Raw genomic sequence first — 18,829 nt, 5'->3', positions numbered from 1 at the left:
TAAAGATCTATGTTTGATCTAGTAAATGTGTATGATTGATCTAGTAAAGGTTTATGTTTGGTGGCCCTGCTAGGCAGGGGGTTGGAACTACATGATCCTTGAGGTCCCTTCCAACCCGGGTCATTCTGTGACTGATTCTGTGTGACTCTGTGGAGGGTGAGGAGGAAAGGCAGGATCGCAGCGGAGCACCAATCAGAACTGAGGGCTGAAGGGGAAGGCGGGAGGGATTGGCCCGGGGAGTTAGAGGAGGGGAGTGGGGAAAAACAACCAATCGTAAGTCTGAACGCAGAGGTGAGGGCGGGTTTTTGGCCATAGCAACCAATCATCTGTAGATTGAGATGGTCCAGCGAATCACATTCATGTTCTTCAGGTCGAGCCAATCGCATGCGGAGCGGTTGAGCATCACCCAATGGGGACGCGCTGAGCGAACAAAAGGGGCATTCCAAGCTGCCGGCCCCTTTTTTCCCTCAGCCCAATTTCACATGACGCAACGGTTGGAGGAAGCGGTTTGCGAGCCGTAGTCGCCGCCGCCATTTTGTGAGCGTTGAGACTTGAGCCGGCGGCGGTCGGAAGCGCATTGGCGATCCGGACAGCATTAGCAGCGTCATTAAGCAGCGGAGACGCAGCTCGGAGGATGCGGTAGAGGAGCCCAGCGGCAGCGGAGGGGGGGAAGCGTCGCTCGGTGGCGGAGGCGGCAGGGGAATCGCAGAGAGGGGGCCGTCGGTCGGTGGGTCGGGTCCTGGTGCGGGCCCCGGTCGGAGGAACATGTCGGCCCCGGAGAGCAGCACTGGTAGCAGCGAGGCCCGGGAGGATGTGTGCCGCGATTACCAGTCATCGTTGGAGGACCTGACGTTCAACAGCAAACCTCACATCAACATGCTGACCATCCTGGCCAAGGAGAACGTGCCCTTCGCCAAGGACATCGTCTCCCTGATCGAGGCGCAAATCGCCAAGGTTTTTATATTCAACTGCCTACTACTCCTACCTATACTGCTGGGGGGACCGGCCGGGGTCAGGAGAAAGGGCTGAGGGACGGAGGAGGCAGGGAGAGAAGGAGGGCCCGAGAGAGGGAGGCAGCGGGGCCGAGGCTGGAAGGGGGAGGGAAGGGGAGCAGGGCTCGGGGCCTCAAGTGAGGTGCTCCCAGGGTCAGAGATGGCAATGGGGGGACCAGGGAGAGCTGAGGGAGGGGGGGTGGGGGCAGCAGGCCTGGGGGTCGCTGTTGGGAGCAAGCGGAGGACAGCGTGGCTCGGCAGGGAGCATGGCCCTCCCCTAAGCGGCCTTTTACCCCTCCCTTCCTGGCCAGGCTGAGGGCTGCCCCTTATTCCCACACCCCGTAGGGAACAGGGGACCCGAGGGCACCCGGACGGGTTGGGGTCCCTTGGGTTCGGTAGCAGATGCAACATGGCGGCCTGGCCGTGACTGGGCAGAGCCTCGCCCTTGGAACTGAGTTTTCCCCTTTAAACTGGTGTCAAAACCGTTGAATTTAGCGATTTCTAACGTAGATAACGATTTTATAAGTCTCGTTAGTGAGAGCCTGACCTTGTGCAGGTTTCTTGTCGTCCACCCCCCCCCCCCCCCCCCAATTTATATCCAGGTAGCGTGAAGGAATATAAATAAGGTTGAGTTTATAGCATGGAAATCGTCCGCTTTAGAAAGGCTAAGTATAATGATTTATTTTAAAGTATCGTTTGTAGTTTGAAAGATAAGGTTATTTTCCCAGTGAGATATTAACTGGAGGAGTAAGGGTGGGGGGCTGATCTTGCAGGGAAGTTTTGAGGTGAAAGGCGATCATCTGCTCTTAGTAGGGAAGTGTGTGTGTTGCTGGTCGGGTGATTCTTGTGTTTTCTGCTTAGAGAAAGCGATGTGGGCTTGGGGTAACCCGTTTGGCTTGCAGGTGGCTGTTTGCCCTAAGTAAAGCGAGTGCTGTGTTATCTTCACGTGTCTTGGTTAGCGAGGTTGATTTGGTGAGGATGGGAAGAAGAAATTCTCCCCGACTGTGTAGAAAAGCCTGTAGGATCCTAACATGGCGTCTGAAAGCCTTGTGATAGAAAAGGAAGGGAAAGAGGAGGCTCCCTCTGAGCCCAACCCAGGCAGTTGCTGACATCAGTCAGCCTCAGAACACGGATGGGGGTGGGGTAGGGGGTTACTGTACCTTTCTATTGCAGCTTTCTGTAAGAAAAGGGTTATTTCTTCAATCCACCGTGTGTTCTTGCCAGTCACCCCTTCCCCATTGTCTCCCTTGCTCCCTCTAATACCAGGCTCCCTCTAATATAGGCCTTTTTTTCCCCCCTTTGGCTTTAAATCGCTGTTTATAATGGTGAGAATTGTATTGTCTTAATGCTGGGGAGGGAAAGATCTCTTACATTATTTAATCTGTCTTTCTACCAATGCAGGATGGCTCTTTAGCGTTCCACAGACCTCTTCCAGTCTAGTTTTAAATGGTACCAGTGACCAAGTTTTGCCATTCCTTGGGGAGGTGACGTCATAATCGAATAGATCTCACCATTATATCTCCTAAAGGGCAGTGGTGGATGTATATAACATGTGATAAATATCAATGCTGTCAAATTTCTTCATTTCTGGGTGTTTTAGAGCCTGCCCTGAAGTGTGTTTTTAATTTTTTTTTCCTCCTTCTTTTGAAAGCTGTCTTTAATCTTGTATCAATGGTTAGTTTTGCCTTAGTTACTATTTGTGACTGTGGTTTATTCAAGGCAAGTTTTCTTAGTTGTTTTTTTTGGGGGAAAGTGCTCTCCTTTGCTTAAGCCACTTTTAAAAAGTGTTGCCTGGAGACAGTTTTGTTTAGTGTAAAACTGGAGTGCTCTGCTTTACGACTGAATAAATGGCTCTGAAATGTGTGACTGCTATGATAAAAAAATATGTAAATAAAAAGTGTGAAATATGTATTTGTCTTTTTATTTACCATTGTATAGTGCAGAGTTTGTTTCTGAGACCCATTTTGTGTACAAAGTTGGTTTTTAAAATCTTTTTTTTTTTTGCAAGTTTGTGACTCGGGGTTTGATTATGGTTTGATTTTCAGTTGTTTTTTTTTTTTTTTAAGTTATCTTTTAGGAAACTAATAAAAAAAAACCAAAGCCACACATTTCCAACAATAGCTTTCATACGTTATTTGAAAGAAGAGTGGGAATTCTGTGGTGATGAGCTCAGCGTTAGCATTCTGTGTGTTCTGGTGGTATGCGGAGCCTCCCTGCTGTTGGTTTAGCTCTGTGTGGGTCTCTTTCTTTGCTTAGGGGGTACTGTCTAGATCACCTGAAAACAAGAGGTTCAAATCTGGGATTCCATTTGTGTGGTTATTGGAACGTGGGCTAGAGAACATAATAAACATTACCAAAAAATGAAGACTTAAATAACCCAACTCTTTTGAAGTCACGGTTCTTAGACTGTGCCACCTGAGTAGCTGATGTTGGAAGGAGGGCACTGCTAAACTAATGCTGTCACGTTTTGAAGTAGGCTTCCTTAATTTCTGTGTGATTACTTCTAACTACTCCCAAACACATGAAGTGCCATCAGAGACTGGGACTGCTTGCTCCGTTCCCTTGGATTACAGTGATATAGTTGTGACCTTTTCTGCGTGTGGCTTGTGAAAGGACTGTGATGTTCAACGTATAATCTGCTACTACCGAAGTTCTCTAACTCGGGCTGTTCACAGGAAGTCTGATTTGTGTTCTGTGAGATGGAGAAAAGCAGCATTCGGGAGGTCCAAGTGATAAACTATTTTTTAGAAGTTCCTTGAAGTGCTAGCGATGGCTTCCTGCTCATTTCAAGTTACTTTCTCCAGTGGGTTTTGAAAGGCTGCACTCAGTACACTAGCAGTAATACTGTCTTGTGGGCTTCTTTTTTCTTTTTTTTTTCCCCCCCTTTTTTCACCCCAAAGCTTTGAGACAAACAGGATTAACCCAAGTTGTTCCTTTTCTCTGTGGTAGACCCACCGCGTTATACTTTGAACTGAGTATTGATTTTCCAGATTTAAGTTTTTAAGTTTTTGTATAAACCAAAACCAAAATCCCAAGCAAATCCCTTGGTGTTGATAGTGGCAACCCAAAAGAGAGGTCTGTATTTCTGGGATTGGTAATCCCTTTATATATAGTTTAATGTATGTCTTTGTTGTACTAAACTTCTCAGTTTCTTCTTCTTACTCCAGGCTCCTGCGTCAGAGAAGCTTCCTGTTATGTACCTTATGGATTCCATTGTCAAGAAAGTTGGAAGAGAGTATCTTACTGCATTTACTAAAAACCTAGTTGCAACATTTATTTGTGTATTTGAAAAGGTATATTTACACTTTCAGAAAAGTTCTGTATTTAAGCAAAGTTGTTCCTGGTAAAATAAATACATGCTCTCAGCTTTGGGTTTTCTTGGGTACCGAACCAGAAGAACTAATTGCTTTTTATGAATGGCAAATACTGTATCTATAATGTGGAAGGGCATTCCTGCTGTTGTCAAGCCTGTAAGTTAAGTTAGTAGAACAGTTAATTATGAATTGCTGATTTATTTTTTAAGGAAGTACCTAGTCTTTGTGTCAGGAATATATTGAAAATCAGTTTCTTAGAGGTTTTCTGAGCTCTCTGAGTTAGATTTGTCTGATTCACTTAATTTTTGATGTGAAAAATGGGTGCTTAAATTGCAACAAATACCACTAGCAGCTGATATTCTTCAAGTGGTCTGTGATTAAAAAACATGATGGGCGAGGGGGGGAGGTTGTGAGAGTATATTATTGCTTTGTTACATTAAAGATACCCATTTTAATTTCATTCAGTGTTGAAAATTGCTGCCAAATGTATTCACTTTTTTTTTTTTTTTCCTAAGTCTTTAAACCCAGTGAAGTAATTGTGCTTATTCCTCAATGAGAATGGCAAATCCAAGTCCGGCTTTTGAAAGACTGGACTTGAATGGGTTTAAGTTGAATTAATGGTTAATTTCTGTGGTTTCCTGTATGCCCTAACATAACAAAGTGGCACTGCATCTGAATGAGATAAGTGGAGCTTTGGTGTATTTGTTATTGCATAGCAGCGAGGATCTGTGATCCCAGAATGTTTTATATCTGTTTTTCAGGTGTACAATGAGTGACTAAATAAGGGGTAGATTGTAATAGTGAGCTCAGAGATATTGAACTCCTTTGTATAGAGTAGATAGGCAGGCATTTACTTATTTTTCCAATATTGGTTTGTGTTCTTTCACATAGTTGCATTTAAACTTGCAGCTGAAGCTCTGGGTAATTCATTTGCTGAGTTTTGTAGTTAACTGTCCAATAAGCTAACTAGAACTATTAAATTGATATTCAATATGTAAAGTGTCAGTCACTTTAGATAACTCATGATATCGCAAGATGAAATTCTCACCCTGACATTGCTAGAGATTCTGTTTTATCAGTAAATGATCACTGAAGGTATCTTTAAACACTTAGCGATGTCAGAAACTGGCTCAGTCATGGCAGCGGTGAACTTGATACCCTCACACTGAAAGTTGTGTAGAGGCACCTCCCACCCATACTAGCTAAGTATGAGTTACTTTTATTGAAGTTCCTGCCCTCTTTTTCAAAGAACTTCTGAACTTTCTGGACAACGTGTCTTAATGTGACAACTAAAATAAAACTGTAGCCTGAAAAAGGTTGAAAAGCCAAAAAAAAAGGGTCAATGTGTAATGGTTGAGTTAGCAGCAGCATGTGTTTTGTCAGCAGATGTTTTCCATTTGTTTAAATTAACTACTTGAGTTATGAGATTAATTGAATTTTTTCTTTAATGTGAGTTTTGAGCTTAATTGCTACATCTGATTGCAAAGAGAAAATGGGTTGTAGCACTATTAGTGCTTGATTTATGGGTCTGATTTTGCAGTTGAACTGAAATGTACTTGAGTTCGTTTTGACTCATACACCTTTTGTTGGATTTATTAGGGGGATTTATTAGGGGGAAAAAAACCTTCAGTGATTAAACAGCTCAACAAAACACTTTCTCTGTTCAGAAAGTTTGTTGTTCTCTGATTTGGTTGTTGTTGCTGTGTGCCGCTCAGCACGAACATTTGAGTTACTGTATTGTTTCAGAGGCATTTTCTTTGGATATTTTTGTCGCTGTATTTTTTTTGACAGAAATTGGCCAAGTAAAATGAGAATTTTGGTAATGGAAAAGCTGAAAGAAAATTCTCAGAGAACGGTAATACACAATTAAACCTTCACATGTCCGCATTTGAACTTCTGTTACCGATTCTGTTGGTGTAGATGTATCAATCTACACCACTTACAAGTTCTTTGTAGCCAGTTCGTTGTGTTAAAATGATAACTTTGGTAAGAATATAAAGCATATGAGATCTTAAGTTCTACAGAAAAGTATAGGTTGTTTTATATTAACTTAACAAGCCATAGAATTGTTTTATTGTTTTAGGTGGATGCAAATACTAGGAAAAGTTTATTTAAATTACGCTCCACATGGGACGATATTTTTCCTTTGAAGAAACTGTATGCACTTGACGTCAGAGTCAACTCATTAGATCCTGCTTGGCCAATTAAACCTCTGCCCCTAAATGTGAATACTTCTAGCATCCATGTGAATCCTAAGTTTTTAAATAAATCGGTAAGTCTCTATACCTACTGTATGAACAGATGGCAGTACGTGTTGTTTTTGTTGTTTGTATGCTGCTTTTGACAAACGTAGTGTGATAAGAATAAAGCATCTGATCTCTGGAGACAGGCAAGAGGAATTTATGGACTCAGTATTTAAGGGGCTTATTGTAAGTATTTATAACTTGAATTCTAGATTTCCAAACATTTATGTTAAATGCCATATTCTGTCATGGTGGCACAGTTAATCCTATGACAGTAGGCAATTCCTAGAGGAGCAGAAATTGTTTTGTTTGTATTTTGCATAAAAAATGCAGTCATTAACTTGTGCAAGCTAAGTCCCAGTTTTGTATCACACTAGCAGTTAAGAGAGATGGAGTTAGCTGGATCCATTAAGATGTTGAATGTAACCTTATGTTCTATTTTTTAGCCAGAGGAATCTACTGCATCTACCTCTGCTGTCACTTCTGGTGCCTCTACTCCTCCAGCTGTTCCAGAAATACAAAAGAATTTGACACAGGAGCAACTGATAAGGCAGCAATTGCTTGTGAAGCAAAAACAGTTGTTAGAACTTCAGCAAAAAAAGTTAGAGCTGGAGTTGGAACAGACTAAAGCACAGTTGGTGAGTAGGATAGTTGGTGAATGGTCCATAGTTTGGTCTCACTTTGTTTGGTCGTACCTTAGCGTCTATACTGGTAACTGCAGTTAAGTTTAGACAAGAGGAGCTGTTTTAGGACTAGAGTAGTGCAAGTTGATCTGGTCCTCTAGACCAGTAATTGTTACATAAAAATCTTAAGGATTACATTCAGAACAGATTAAAAATGTTTGTGGTCTTTTGTTCTCATCTTGAAAATTATGTCTACCTGTGATGTGTCTTCCACCTCTTTTTGTGGCTCACCATAAACAAGGCTTTTTTTGAATACATTTGTGCTTAGAAAATTGAGTATTTCCATAAGGAACGGGGAATCCTGATTGTTGGAAATGTCAAGGCAGTTTCTTCTTTACGTCAGGTTGGTGTCTTCATTACGTCAGGTTGGTTTGATGTCACAATCTGAGGGTGACATTGAGGGTGGTGGCTGTCACAATCTGAAGGCGGTGGCATTTAAACCTGTTTTGTTTTTACATTCATAATTGAAAGTCATCTTGTGTTGAAAGTTGATGATACTAAAGTGAAATATCGTAGAAGTGTAGAAATGAAAATATATAAACATGCTTGGCCGTTTAGTTGTCTTGGAAATGAGGAATGTATAGAAAAACTAAAGCTGTATTGAGGTGTGCTTTCGTTGATTTTTTTTGCTGCGTTGACCTTGTAGTATTGACTTTGTACTTGATCTTCGCCTTTTGTGTTGGTACTATGTTATTTTAATTGCTGCGATGAGGAATGAATGGGTCATTTTCAGTTAAATGGATTAGTCTGATAACTACTTCAAAACATTTCTATTTTCATCTTTGTTTTCAAAACAGAACATGATCATCTCTGTGCAGGTGTTGTATCACACAGATTAATGCTATTTTTTTTTCTTGTCACCTTATTTCAGGCTGTTTCTCTTAGTGTTCAGCAAGGATCATCTTCTATACCTTCAGTTCCAGCACCTTCCAAGCCACATGTGTCCCAGACACCTCACATGGCCGTTAAGACGCCTACTCAGGCTTCGTTACAGTCTGAGAAGATCAAACCATCCCCAAGTCCTCCACTTCACGATGTCAAAATAGTAAATAGAGATCCTCGACTTAATAGAATGTCACAACATTCTTCTCATGCTAAAGATCAGTCCCATAGGAAAGAATTTCCACCAAGCGCATCTGGTCAGTCTGATACCAAGGCGAGCAAAACATCCCAGTCTGAAAAACAAAGCTCAACAAAGCCAGAGAAAATGAAAGCAGGTGAAAAACCACAAAAGAAAGAACCTGATCAGTTGGAAACGAAGTCTAAATCTCCATCTCCTTTGAAAAACAAGCTTCCCAATACTAAAGATACTAAAACCCAAGAATCTGAAAGCACAAAAGTATCTGAAATGAGTAAACGGGATCCAAGACTGAAAAAACATCTTCAAGAAAAGCCAGAGAGCAAAGGGGATGAGGTGAAAGAAAAGAGGAGAAATACAGAGAAAAAAGAAAAAGATGAGCATAAGACATCTGAGCATAGACCAGTAGGCAGCAGGAATAAAACAATTAATGGTGTTGTCCAGAAACAAGATGTGACTACAGAAGAATCAGAAAAACAGGGTGAAAAACAAGGGAGATCCAGTAATAGAAAACGGTCACGATCCCGTTCTCCTAAGTCACGGTCACCATCTACACATTCTCCAAAACGAAGAGAGAGGAGATCACCCAAAAGAAGACTCAGGAGTTTATCTCCCACTTCTTCAACTCCTAAAATTGGAAAGATATGCCAGATTGGCGCTGAACAGTCTCCTGCTGAAGAAGCCTCACAAGGGGCAAGAGATGAAAGAAATTCTAATAAGCGAAATGTTAAACAAGAGGTGCGAGATCCAAGGAGGGTGAAAAAAAGCCAAGAAGACAGGCCCCAAGAAACAGCAAGCCAGCATTCTACAAAAGGTTCTCCTGATCCAAAGGAGAATGCAGAGAATTGGCAGGGATCCAAAGCAGGCAAGAGGTGGAAACCCGGTTGGGAGGAAAATAAATAGTAAGTTACCATATTTCAAACAAATTCTCTCTGAAGTAAGTGGAAATTCTGCTCTTGGCTGAAGTACAGTTAGGTTTGGGAGGAAACATTCAGACAGCCCATGCTGACAGAAGTTCTTGATTGAGATTCATAATTTGCTTGTAGTAAAAAATGGCAATTATGCATACTTTCTAAATCGATAGTGATGTTTTACCATGATCGGTTCTGATAGAGATGTAATACATCCTGAATAAATAACTAACTTGTGTTTTAAACGTGTTCCTATTCACAGCTCTCAGCAGACTGAAGAACACCAAGCAGTTGGTAAATCCCCTCACCAACAACACCGAGAAAACTGGCCTGCTGCTAAAGGAATTCTGTCACCCCGAGCACCGAAACAGCAACACCGGTTAAGTGTGGATGCCAATTTGCAAATTCCCAAAGAACTGACGTCTGCAAGCAAGAGAGAATTACTTAAAAAGGTAATACTGATTGATTGATTTGTAGAGGTGTCTTGGATATAGTTGTGCTTTGCTTTTCTTCTTAGAAATCCAAACTTTATGTTACAGGCCAATGACCGCTTAGCATCTGGTGAAATAACACAAGACGAGTTCCTTGTGGTAGCTCATCAGATTCGACAGCTGTTCCAGTACCAGGAAGGAAAGCACAGATGTAATGTGTGGGATAGCCCTACAGATGAAAAAGGCTCTTTGAAAAGGAAGCCTCTTCTGTCGGATGCGGAGTTAACATACTATGAGCATAAAACTAAACTGAAGAGGACACAAGTTCAGCATTCATTGTCAAGACTTGATCTCTTGGATCCTGATGATATTTTGGATTATCATGTACCTGATGCATTGCTCTCTGTGAACTGTGAGCAAGGGAAAGCAAAGTGTGGAGTGCAGTTTGAAAGAAAAGAACCCTTTGGAGAAAGATCAAGATGGCACTCTCCTGTAAGTGGCACCAGCAGACCCTTTGCTGATAACCTTTCACCTCTGGAGGGTCGACAAAGGCTTGAGGAACAAAATGCTAGTAAAGGAGGAAGAGGTTCAAAAAACTTCGACCCTTACGACAACTGGGGAGAATCAGATGAATTCAGAGATGCTCTCAGACAGCAGGGAAAAGGTACAACAGAGTTCCAGAAGATCGATGGTGATGCAGTCTGTAGGTTTGATAACCGTGAAGAAAGACAGCTGCTTGGGAAATCTGGTATGTATTTTTGCCTTATTTTACAGATGTCAAATAATTTGCAATCTTTTTGCAAGTAGTTATTGTTGAGTTGTAGGAGATACATAGTCCAACGCCCCAGTGCTAAAGCAAGTACCTTAGAGTAGGAAAGTGTCTGGGCAGATTATGATTATCTCTGGAGAAGGAAAACCTTTCTGGGCAGTTCGTTCCAGTGCTCTTTAACCCTCAGAGTAAAGTGTTTTGTCTTTTTTCTTTATGTTTTTATGGAACTTTCTATGTTACAGTTTGGTTCCCATTGCACCTTATCTTGTCGCTGAGCACTGCTGAAAAGAGCCTGACCTCATCTATTATTCCCTTGACCTGCTGGCCGTGCTCTTTTTAACGCACTCTAGGTTTATCATTGGTCTCGTTGGCCACAAGGGCCTACTGTTGATACATGGTCAACCTTTTGTCCACCAGGACACCTAGGTCCTTCTCTGTACAGTGCCTTATCTTTTATTTTCTCCTCTTTCAGGTGTTCGAGATGAACCAAGATCACCATTCAATGAACGTTTCAAAAGAGCTAGATACGAAGATCCAGATAAAGAACCATTTCCTGACAGTCCAGGGTCAAGATTTGGAGGCATAGAAGCAAAGCCGAGAATAAGTGCACTAATGGAAGACAGACCTTTATTTGATGGCTCATCTAGACCATCTGCTGCAAGAGTTGGGGCAGATGGACAAGGAAGTCCTTTTATCGATAGCCCTACTGCTGGTTCAAGTTCTAGAATTGATGGACCGACTGGACAAGCTGCTCTGAGATTTGAGGGCCCTTTGGTGGGGGCAGGTGCTTCTCAGTTTGATGGGCCCCTGGCAGGAGCAGGGGGAGCTGGATCCCTAAGATTTGATGGGCCACCAGGGCAGCTGGCAGGGGCTCTCAGGTTTGAAGGACCTCACGGACAGGTTGGTGGGGAAGGTCCTTTGAGGCTTGAGGGACCTCTTGGACCATTGCGGTTTGAGGGGCCTGCAGGCCAGCCTGTTGGTGGTCCTAGATTCAAAGGACCTGGAGTTGGTCTCAGGTTTGAGGGACCCCGTGGTCAGCCTTCAGGTGGTCTCAGGTTTGAGGGACCTCATGGTCAGCCCTTGGGGCCTCATGGTCAAGGTGGTCTCAGGTTTGAGGGTCCGCATTTACAGCCATTGGGGCCCCATGGTCAACCTGGAAGCGGCCTCAGATTTGAGGGGCCACATGGGCAGCCAGGTGTAGGGCCCAGGTTGATTGATGGACCAGTGCACCAGGGCGTTGGTGGACTTAGATTTGATGGTCCTATGGGACGGACCGGTCCGAGATTTGATGGCTGTCATGCTGGCTTTGATGGTCAACCTGGACAACTGTCTCTTTTGCAAAGATTTTATGGAATTCATGGACAGCCCGGCCCAAGATTTGAAAGGGCTCCTGGCCAGCCCGCACAGCCACGATTTGATGCAGCCATACCTCAAAGATTTTATGGCCCTCACCAGCCTGCCTCAAGATTTGACCTGCCCCTTGGCCTTCATGGTTCACGTTTTGAAAATATAGCTAGCCATCCTGCCTCACGATTAGAGATGTCGCCATATGGACAAAGTGGTCCGTTTGTTGACCATCCCAGACAGGGCTACAGCGGACCAGCTCATGGAATGCAGTTCCAAAGGCCTGAAATGTTTGACAGTTCACTAGGACCAAATTTCAGTGGGCCAGCTGGCCCAGGAGCACAGAATTTTGCATTGAGAGCATCCGGACATTACTTTGATGACAAACTTCAAGGTTCACAATACGGAAACTTCAATAATATGTCAATGGGAGGTCATCAGGTAAGAACTGATTCTAGTAAATAATTTACTTAGAGAAGTATTCTTGTGTAGAAAATTAGCAGTTTTTCCTCTAAAAGCATTTTTTTGCAGACTAAAAATACCCTTAAGTAGTATCTGGATGATTCAAGGAAAAAGGGGCAGGCATTGCTATTTGTTAAGTCTTTGTTTTTAGAAATTAAAAGCCAGTTCTTTGCAACCATTTTATAGCTGAGGATATTGCACTGACATCAGTATCTTTTATTTGAAAATGAATTAAGTAATAGGAAGAATGCGATGTTTTCTCTTACACAAAGCATGTTACCTACAAATCATGAGAGATTATTGAAGCGAATATACGTAATTACTTTTTCTGAGAGGTTTAGAATTAAAATGAACCAAAATAATTGCAGTCTTTTTGGAGACAACCATAACTTGGGAGCAGTTGAGAAAGATGCAGGCTTTTAAGCTATGGCTTCTGAAGAATGATCATGGCACTGGCAGGCTTTATGGTGTCAGTTGTCCTTGCGTTTGCTTCTTGGAAGCGCTCTCTTCTAAAGGAGAAAGTAATTGTAAATCAGTGAAAACAATGTCTGTTCTCCCAGTAGATTGGAGGTTGTAGGGGACATACTACAAGCGTGCTGTAAAAATTTATTTTCTTTCTGAAGTTTCTTGCAGCTGGCTTGCTGAAAATCCATCTTTCAGGATGCATTTCATGTCATGGGTACTATCTCAGTTATTAGATAAAACCTCATTGTGATCTTGGTGAACGTTTACCAGTTTCTTTTGCTATTAGCCCTTTTTTTTGGTGAAAAGGATTGCTTTGAAATACTTTAAGTGGAAAATGTGCTTGAAGGATGCGCAAGTAGAAGAAAAGTTTGTACTGAGAAGTGTGTAGAGGTTAATGATGGAATAATTAAAAACAAATTGCCTTGCCAAGATTGCTTAAATGCTTAATTTTACAGGTTTCGCACATGTCTGCTCAGACAGGACCTTATGGCCAAGGTCAACAGTATCTACCAAATCCTGGAAGCTTTGTTCAGAACCCTGCAGGTACTGTAATAGTTAACTTCCTTCTGTGTCCTTTGGACTGTTCTCTGTTCATGACCACAAAAATTAGTGCTGTACGGTGATGGTGCCGTGGGTCCTTGTACACTAAAGGGCATCCTTCTCTGTGAGATGGCAGTAGGTGGCGTTTCAGGAGTACTGTCATCTCTCCAGGGGTTTCTCTCAAGCAGTGAGTGCTTTAACTGCGTGGTTTTGGTATGTAGTTACACTTTAAAACAAAACAGAACCACTGAAACCAATTTTTGGATTGCTTTTCACATAGCAGAAGGGCACCTCAATTGGCCAGGCTGAATACACATTCCCACTATATTAATTGTTAGTAATAAAAGTCTTGTATCAAGTTGTAAATGATACAAGTAGATGGATTCTCATGAGATCTTTAAGCACAGAACAAGAAAATACTACGTTTTCCATGGGAATTTCAGTAGAAAACAGGTAGATGGCATTTCAAAACACATTAGGAAGGAAGTTGTAGGGGCAGAAATGAGGCAAAGGCTGCGTATGAGGCAAACTGAAGTGGATGAGTAGATTGAAGTTAAAAATGGAAGTAAAAAGGGGTAGAAGGAAAAGAGTGTTGTGAAATGCTGATGGAGGTGATTTTTTTTTTTATGCTAACCTTTGGTTTCCTTGAGTGTTGTGACCTTATTTCCCCTCTCCTAGGAGGAGCAGTTCCACATTCATATCCTGATAACCACGTTGGTCAGCTCGATGTCAACGAATTGTTTGCTAAACTGTTGTCAACAGGAATCCTCAAACTGTCAAAAACGGATTCCACTTCAGCACGTATGTAGCTTTCATTACATTCTGACTCACCAGTTTACGCGTAGCTAAAGTGTAAAGTGAAATGTAAGAACTATGTGAACTATTGCATTCTTTTTTCTTAAATGGATCTTTGTGGGAAACCATTTGGTGCGTGTGATAAAGTGAATTATTAACTTTCTAAATGTATCTTTTAAGCTATTTAGAGCCTCCGTTTCTTTTTTTTTTTTTTTTTTGGTGCCCCACCTCAATAACTTGTCAGTGATTCTAATCAGATTCCTGTCAGTCTCTGAAATATTTGTCTCTCTCTAAATACTGAATTTTAGTGCCAGAAGCTTAGATGAAGTAGAGTCATGTTAAATTGCCATTTGGAGTTGTATACTGTTTTTTGTACGCTTTTTAAAGCTATGAGACTGACTCAGCTCTTATGCACATTCAGGTTAATGTAGTCAGATTATATTTATTAGTATTTGAATAAAAATAATATCCAGGTGCACCTTATTTTGTTCTGAAAATGAGCTGAAATTTTGATGAAATTCTTTCTTTTAAAGAAGCGAATGAAACATCGGCGCAGCCAGCTGCTGAAGAGAAGGATGATGACCAGGGTGATCACGATGTCCCAGACCTCACGAACTTTAAAGTTGAAGAACTCAGTCAGTGCGTATTGCAGCATGAGCTTACTCTGCACTAGGAATAATGGCATGGTGGTATCTAGGCGGTTAATCCAAGGCAATTGAGTAGGTGTGATATAACAATGCTAGTGTGTTCACTGTGAGTAGTTCATGCTTATTTGAATGCTTTTTAATGTACTTACATGAATGCTTTGACTGTCAAATGCTTTAACCTTATAGGACAATCATGCTTTTCTTCTACTCCTGAGGTCACTTGAAACAACTTACTGAGGAACTTCCAATTTCTTTCCAAAGAAATGTTAACTTCTTTTTGTTTTTCTAGGCGTTATGATAGTGTTATAAATCGACTATACACTGGAATTCAGTGCTGCTCGTGTGGAATGAGATTTACTACTTCAAAGACAGACGTTTATGCAGACCATTTAGATTGGCACTATCGCCAGAACCGTTCGAAAAAAGACGTTCGCCGAAAAATTACACACAGAAGGTGGTACTACAGCGTAACGGTGAGCAATGCAGGACCTGGGCCTTGTTAATTAGGGCTGGGTTTGGTGTTTCACATACATGGAGTGGGATTGAGATTGAAGTTGTATTACCATTGGAGTTTGGTGATCAGTGATGTATGAAAACTACTTGATATATCAGACATACTTGCCAAAAGAAAAGGCTGTTATGTGGTGAACAATAAGCAGCTTGGAGTTATCCGTACTGCTTTGGTTGGACTAAGAATGAAATGGAAGTTGAAGTATAATGGCCTTTCACAGACTGTTTCAGTTTAACGAACTAAGGCTGATTATATCTGTTACTTCAGGGATTCCATTTTTCTTCTTCTTTTTTTTTTTTTTCCAAACGTATTTTTTAATGATTTCTGGCTGTTTGTGATTGTGATTGAATTCTTGTCCTTAGGATTGGATTGAGTTTGAAGAAATAGCCGACCTAGAGGAGCGTGCAAAAAGCCAGTTCTTTGAAAAAGCTGCAAAAGAAAAGCAGTTTCAGAGTGTGCCTGCTGGACCAGCTGGAGCAGTTGAGGTGAGTTCCAGTTTTCCTGCTGTAACCCATATGGTCTGTAAGTAGATTCAAGTCTTGTGCCTTGTTCTCAGAGGTCGCTGTTTATTTTGCAGAGAAGTGTGAAGGGTGTTAATGCTTTGTGCAGTTCTCACTCTAACTCAGAGTTGAGTTTTGGAAGATGCCATGAAATAAACTAAATCCCTGCACCAGATTGTCTTAATTGACAGTAAAACAGCATTAGATTGTTACAGAGTGTCTTGCTGAGACTTCCTTGTTAAAGGGAAAAGACTTAACTTTTTCAATTGACAAATGTTGTTGCTCATTCTACCAACTGTACTCAAATAATTTCTATTAACATTTTCTTAAAGATATTTTGGAAGCGTGGAGGTAAAATGTAGTTTTCGTGTTATCTTAATGTATATATATATGTGACTGTTACTAGCCAAGTTCTTGATGTTGATGTTCAGTAATGGCTTTAATAACACCATGTATCTATCATGTTACTTCAATAACTTTCAGAGGTGTGAAATCTGCCGGGAGCAGTTTGAGCAGTACTGGGATGAGGAAGAGGAAGAGTGGCATCTAAAGAATGCTATCAGAATGCATGAGAAGGTAATCCAATCTTGTTACGTGGCACTCATTTATATTTAAAAAGCAAAACAAAAGCATAAGAGAAGAATTACAGAAATAGACCACAGTGACCCATCTTTTCTGAAGGACTCCCCTGTTAGTTTTCCTGCTTCTAGTTGTATAAATATCTCAACCTCTGGACATGCTTGAAGTCCTGGGATCATTAGTACAGGCTCAATAGGCTTCCATCGTAATATGTTGCTAAAGGATGAATGAAGGTGATCTTCTCTACTTAGCATTGTTGAGTCTGCCTGGATTACTGGGTCCACTTCTGGGCCCCTCATTACAAGAGAGACCGTGCTGGAAAGAGCCCAGTGGTGGAGCCTGTTTCTCTTTGGAGGCCTTCAAAAGCCAAAGGATGTGGTGCTGGGCAGCTTGGCTCCAGATGTCCCTTCCACCCATTCTGTTCTGTGAATGTCCTGTGAGTGTGGGTGTTGGTTTTGGTCCAGTTATTTCCCTGTGCTAAACAAGGTTTTTATATGATGGCTTTTCCTAACTAAGCATACACCAGATATCTTCCCAGTCACATTTGACACCATACTTGTTCTACACATTGTTGTCCTGGAGGAATAGTGTGATTTGGATTTGTTCTGTTTATGACTGGTGCTTTTACTGTATCCCTAATGTATTTAAATGGTTAACAATTATTTTCCAGATTTTCCATCCATCCTGCTATGAAGATTACCAAAACGTAAGAAAACCTTTACTTTCATATATATATTTTTTAAAACTATTTTGCTTTCAGTTTGTTTGCTTGATCACTGTCTTTATATAGAGCAGGTCTGCAGAATCAGTTCCTCTTGCATGTGCCTAGGCAAAGAATCAGAGGGAATGCCTTGGGAATGGCAAGTTTGTAATGTATAGTTAGAGTTAGCTATGATGTATCCATGACAGCTTTCGTGTTATATAGGTGAGACTAAAGTGAAGCCATTATGATTTTATTGTTAGCATGTGTAATCTTAAGAATTTTAAGAAACGGAGAAAATGAGTGTTAGTATATGTTAAATTTGTTATGACTTGGGAGCTAACAGTGGGGGGAATAGTTGGGAATATTTTACAGTAACATATTAAGCATTTCATCGCTGTGAGGATAATACCGTTTGATAGTAATTATGGAAAAGTAATGCTATGATATAGTAACTTTGTATTATTAGATAAAGTAGAAAGTAATAAGTGGAAGTTTGGATTTTGAGTGCTCTGCTTGCCCACGTGTTTGCGCTTTGAAAGAGACAGAAAGGAAAAGAAGGTAAAAAAAAATGGTTGTTTGAACAATGTGTTAATGCTGTGTGAATGTTTGTTTTATAGACATCATCATTTGATTGCACACCCTCTCCCAGCAAGACCCCTGTAGAAGATCCCCTAAATATTATGTTGAACATTGTTAAACAGGAAACGGATGAGTCCTGTGACTCACCTCAAGTGAAAGAAGAACCTGATGACACCCCTGCTGCCTGTGCAGAAGAGAGCACACCTGCCTCTATAGATGTTAAAACAGAACCAGATGAGTCTGTTTAGAATGAGGTTTGATTTTTTTTTTTTACAGAAGAGCTCCTGTGTTAATTCTGGAAAGCAGATACTTTTTATAGGAAATAAAAGCATTCAAATTGAGGCAGGGCCTCAGCGACTGTTTGGTTAATAAATACATTTTTGTATTTAAATTTCTTATTGCCTGCACTGTTTCAGGTGTCATTATGTGAAAATTCTGTAGATGCGTGAAAATTTAATGGAATGAAATTGTATATGTAAAAAATGTACAATTTTTACTTGTGGAAATGTAAATTATAAATAAAACCTATTTTTGCTATATACGGGGAGTGTAATGTTTATGCACACCATCAAACAAAGACAGCGTTTCTGTACTTTTTTCAGTTTAAATGGAAATAAAAAGACCTCAGTTTTAAACCTGTTGCTGAATCAGATTCAGAAAAGTGAAAGCAAGCAACTTCCTTCAGTTATTTCATAAGCGGGTGATCAAGGGAAGCAATGCTGGGACTTCTCAAGATAAAATCCTAGATTTCTTCTTAACCTTAACTTGAACAATCTTTTACATATCCAGATGTTAAAACAAGTAACCATAAGACTGTTTTGGGTAGAAATGCCAGAATTTAACAAAGCAACCAGAGTTGCTCAGTTGTGAACACAAGTGCCAACAGACCATTAACAAACCAGGATGCCTGGTAGATGAGACATCTTCAATGATAAATTTGCCCATTAGTCACACATAAGAGTTTAATACAGCTGGACAAACTTTTCTTTACAGGGGAGGTATGAATCTAAGAATGCTCATTTGAAGTTTTTTTTTTTAATTTTTTTTTTTTTTAATTTTTTCGTTGCTTATGACTGAATTTAGGTGATAAACCAGATATCCTGAGATGTTAATACTTCTTAAATGTAATAAATAAAATTGAAGCATATGTTTGTGTCAGTCTCTTTCCTTTCTGTAGTGGGTTTGTGTGGTTGGGTGTGTTTGTGGGATGGGCAGTAAGCTGCATAGGTATGTATGCATGGAAGTGTAAGTGTGCATAAGTCATAGGGTGTTTGTCTTGGGAT

General features: G+C 41.0%; 1 protein-coding gene across 6 annotated transcripts; it reads left to right on the top strand.

Moving 5' to 3' along the window:
* The first annotated feature begins 740 nt into the window (after positions 1–740).
* LOC146756496 (pre-mRNA cleavage complex 2 protein Pcf11-like) lies at positions 741–17,887 on the top strand. 6 transcript variants are annotated; one of them, XM_085524444.1, is made up of 16 exons: positions 741–954; positions 4,160–4,285; positions 6,390–6,578; positions 6,996–7,187; positions 8,104–9,212; positions 9,484–9,673; positions 9,761–10,400; positions 10,894–12,206; positions 13,148–13,235; positions 13,911–14,033; positions 14,561–14,666; positions 14,964–15,147; positions 15,548–15,670; positions 16,169–16,261; positions 16,935–16,970; positions 17,669–17,887. In XM_085524444.1, exons 1-16 carry the CDS (start codon positions 766–768, stop codon positions 17,792–17,794), a joined length of 4,827 nt encoding a protein of 1,608 aa, XP_085380570.1. In that variant the 5' UTR covers positions 741–765; the 3' UTR covers positions 17,795–17,887. The 6 variants fall into 6 exon arrangements, 4 of the variants coding, with proteins under 4 accessions (XP_085380570.1, XP_085380569.1, XP_085380568.1 ...); XR_014937434.1 differs by having other exon boundaries at positions 742–954; positions 16,516–16,970; positions 17,669–17,771; XR_014937433.1 differs by having other exon boundaries at positions 742–954; positions 16,516–16,970; positions 17,585–17,697.
* Positions 17,888–18,829: the final 942 nt, after the last annotated feature.

Source organism: Coturnix japonica, chromosome 27 (assembly GCF_054131305.1).
Source record: "Coturnix japonica strain WE chromosome 27, WE-NBRP24, whole genome shotgun sequence".
NCBI lineage: Eukaryota > Metazoa > Chordata > Aves > Galliformes > Phasianidae > Coturnix > Coturnix japonica.
Note: the sequence above shows the minus strand (reverse complement) of the source record. Positions and strands in the feature narration are given on the sequence as shown.

Excerpts from the sequence above, each read along its gene's own strand:
- LOC146756496 (XM_085524442.1), top strand. The coding sequence starts at position 766 with ATGTCGGCCCCGGAGAGCAGCACTGGTAGCAGCGAGGCCCGGGAGGAT. Across the intron at positions 9,213-9,483 it reads GGTTGGGAGGAAAATAAATA|CTCTCAGCAGACTGAAGAAC; the intron begins GTAAGTTACCAT and ends TCCTATTCACAG. Across the intron at positions 15,148-15,547 it reads GGTGGTACTACAGCGTAACG|GATTGGATTGAGTTTGAAGA; the intron begins GTGAGCAATGCA and ends TCTTGTCCTTAG.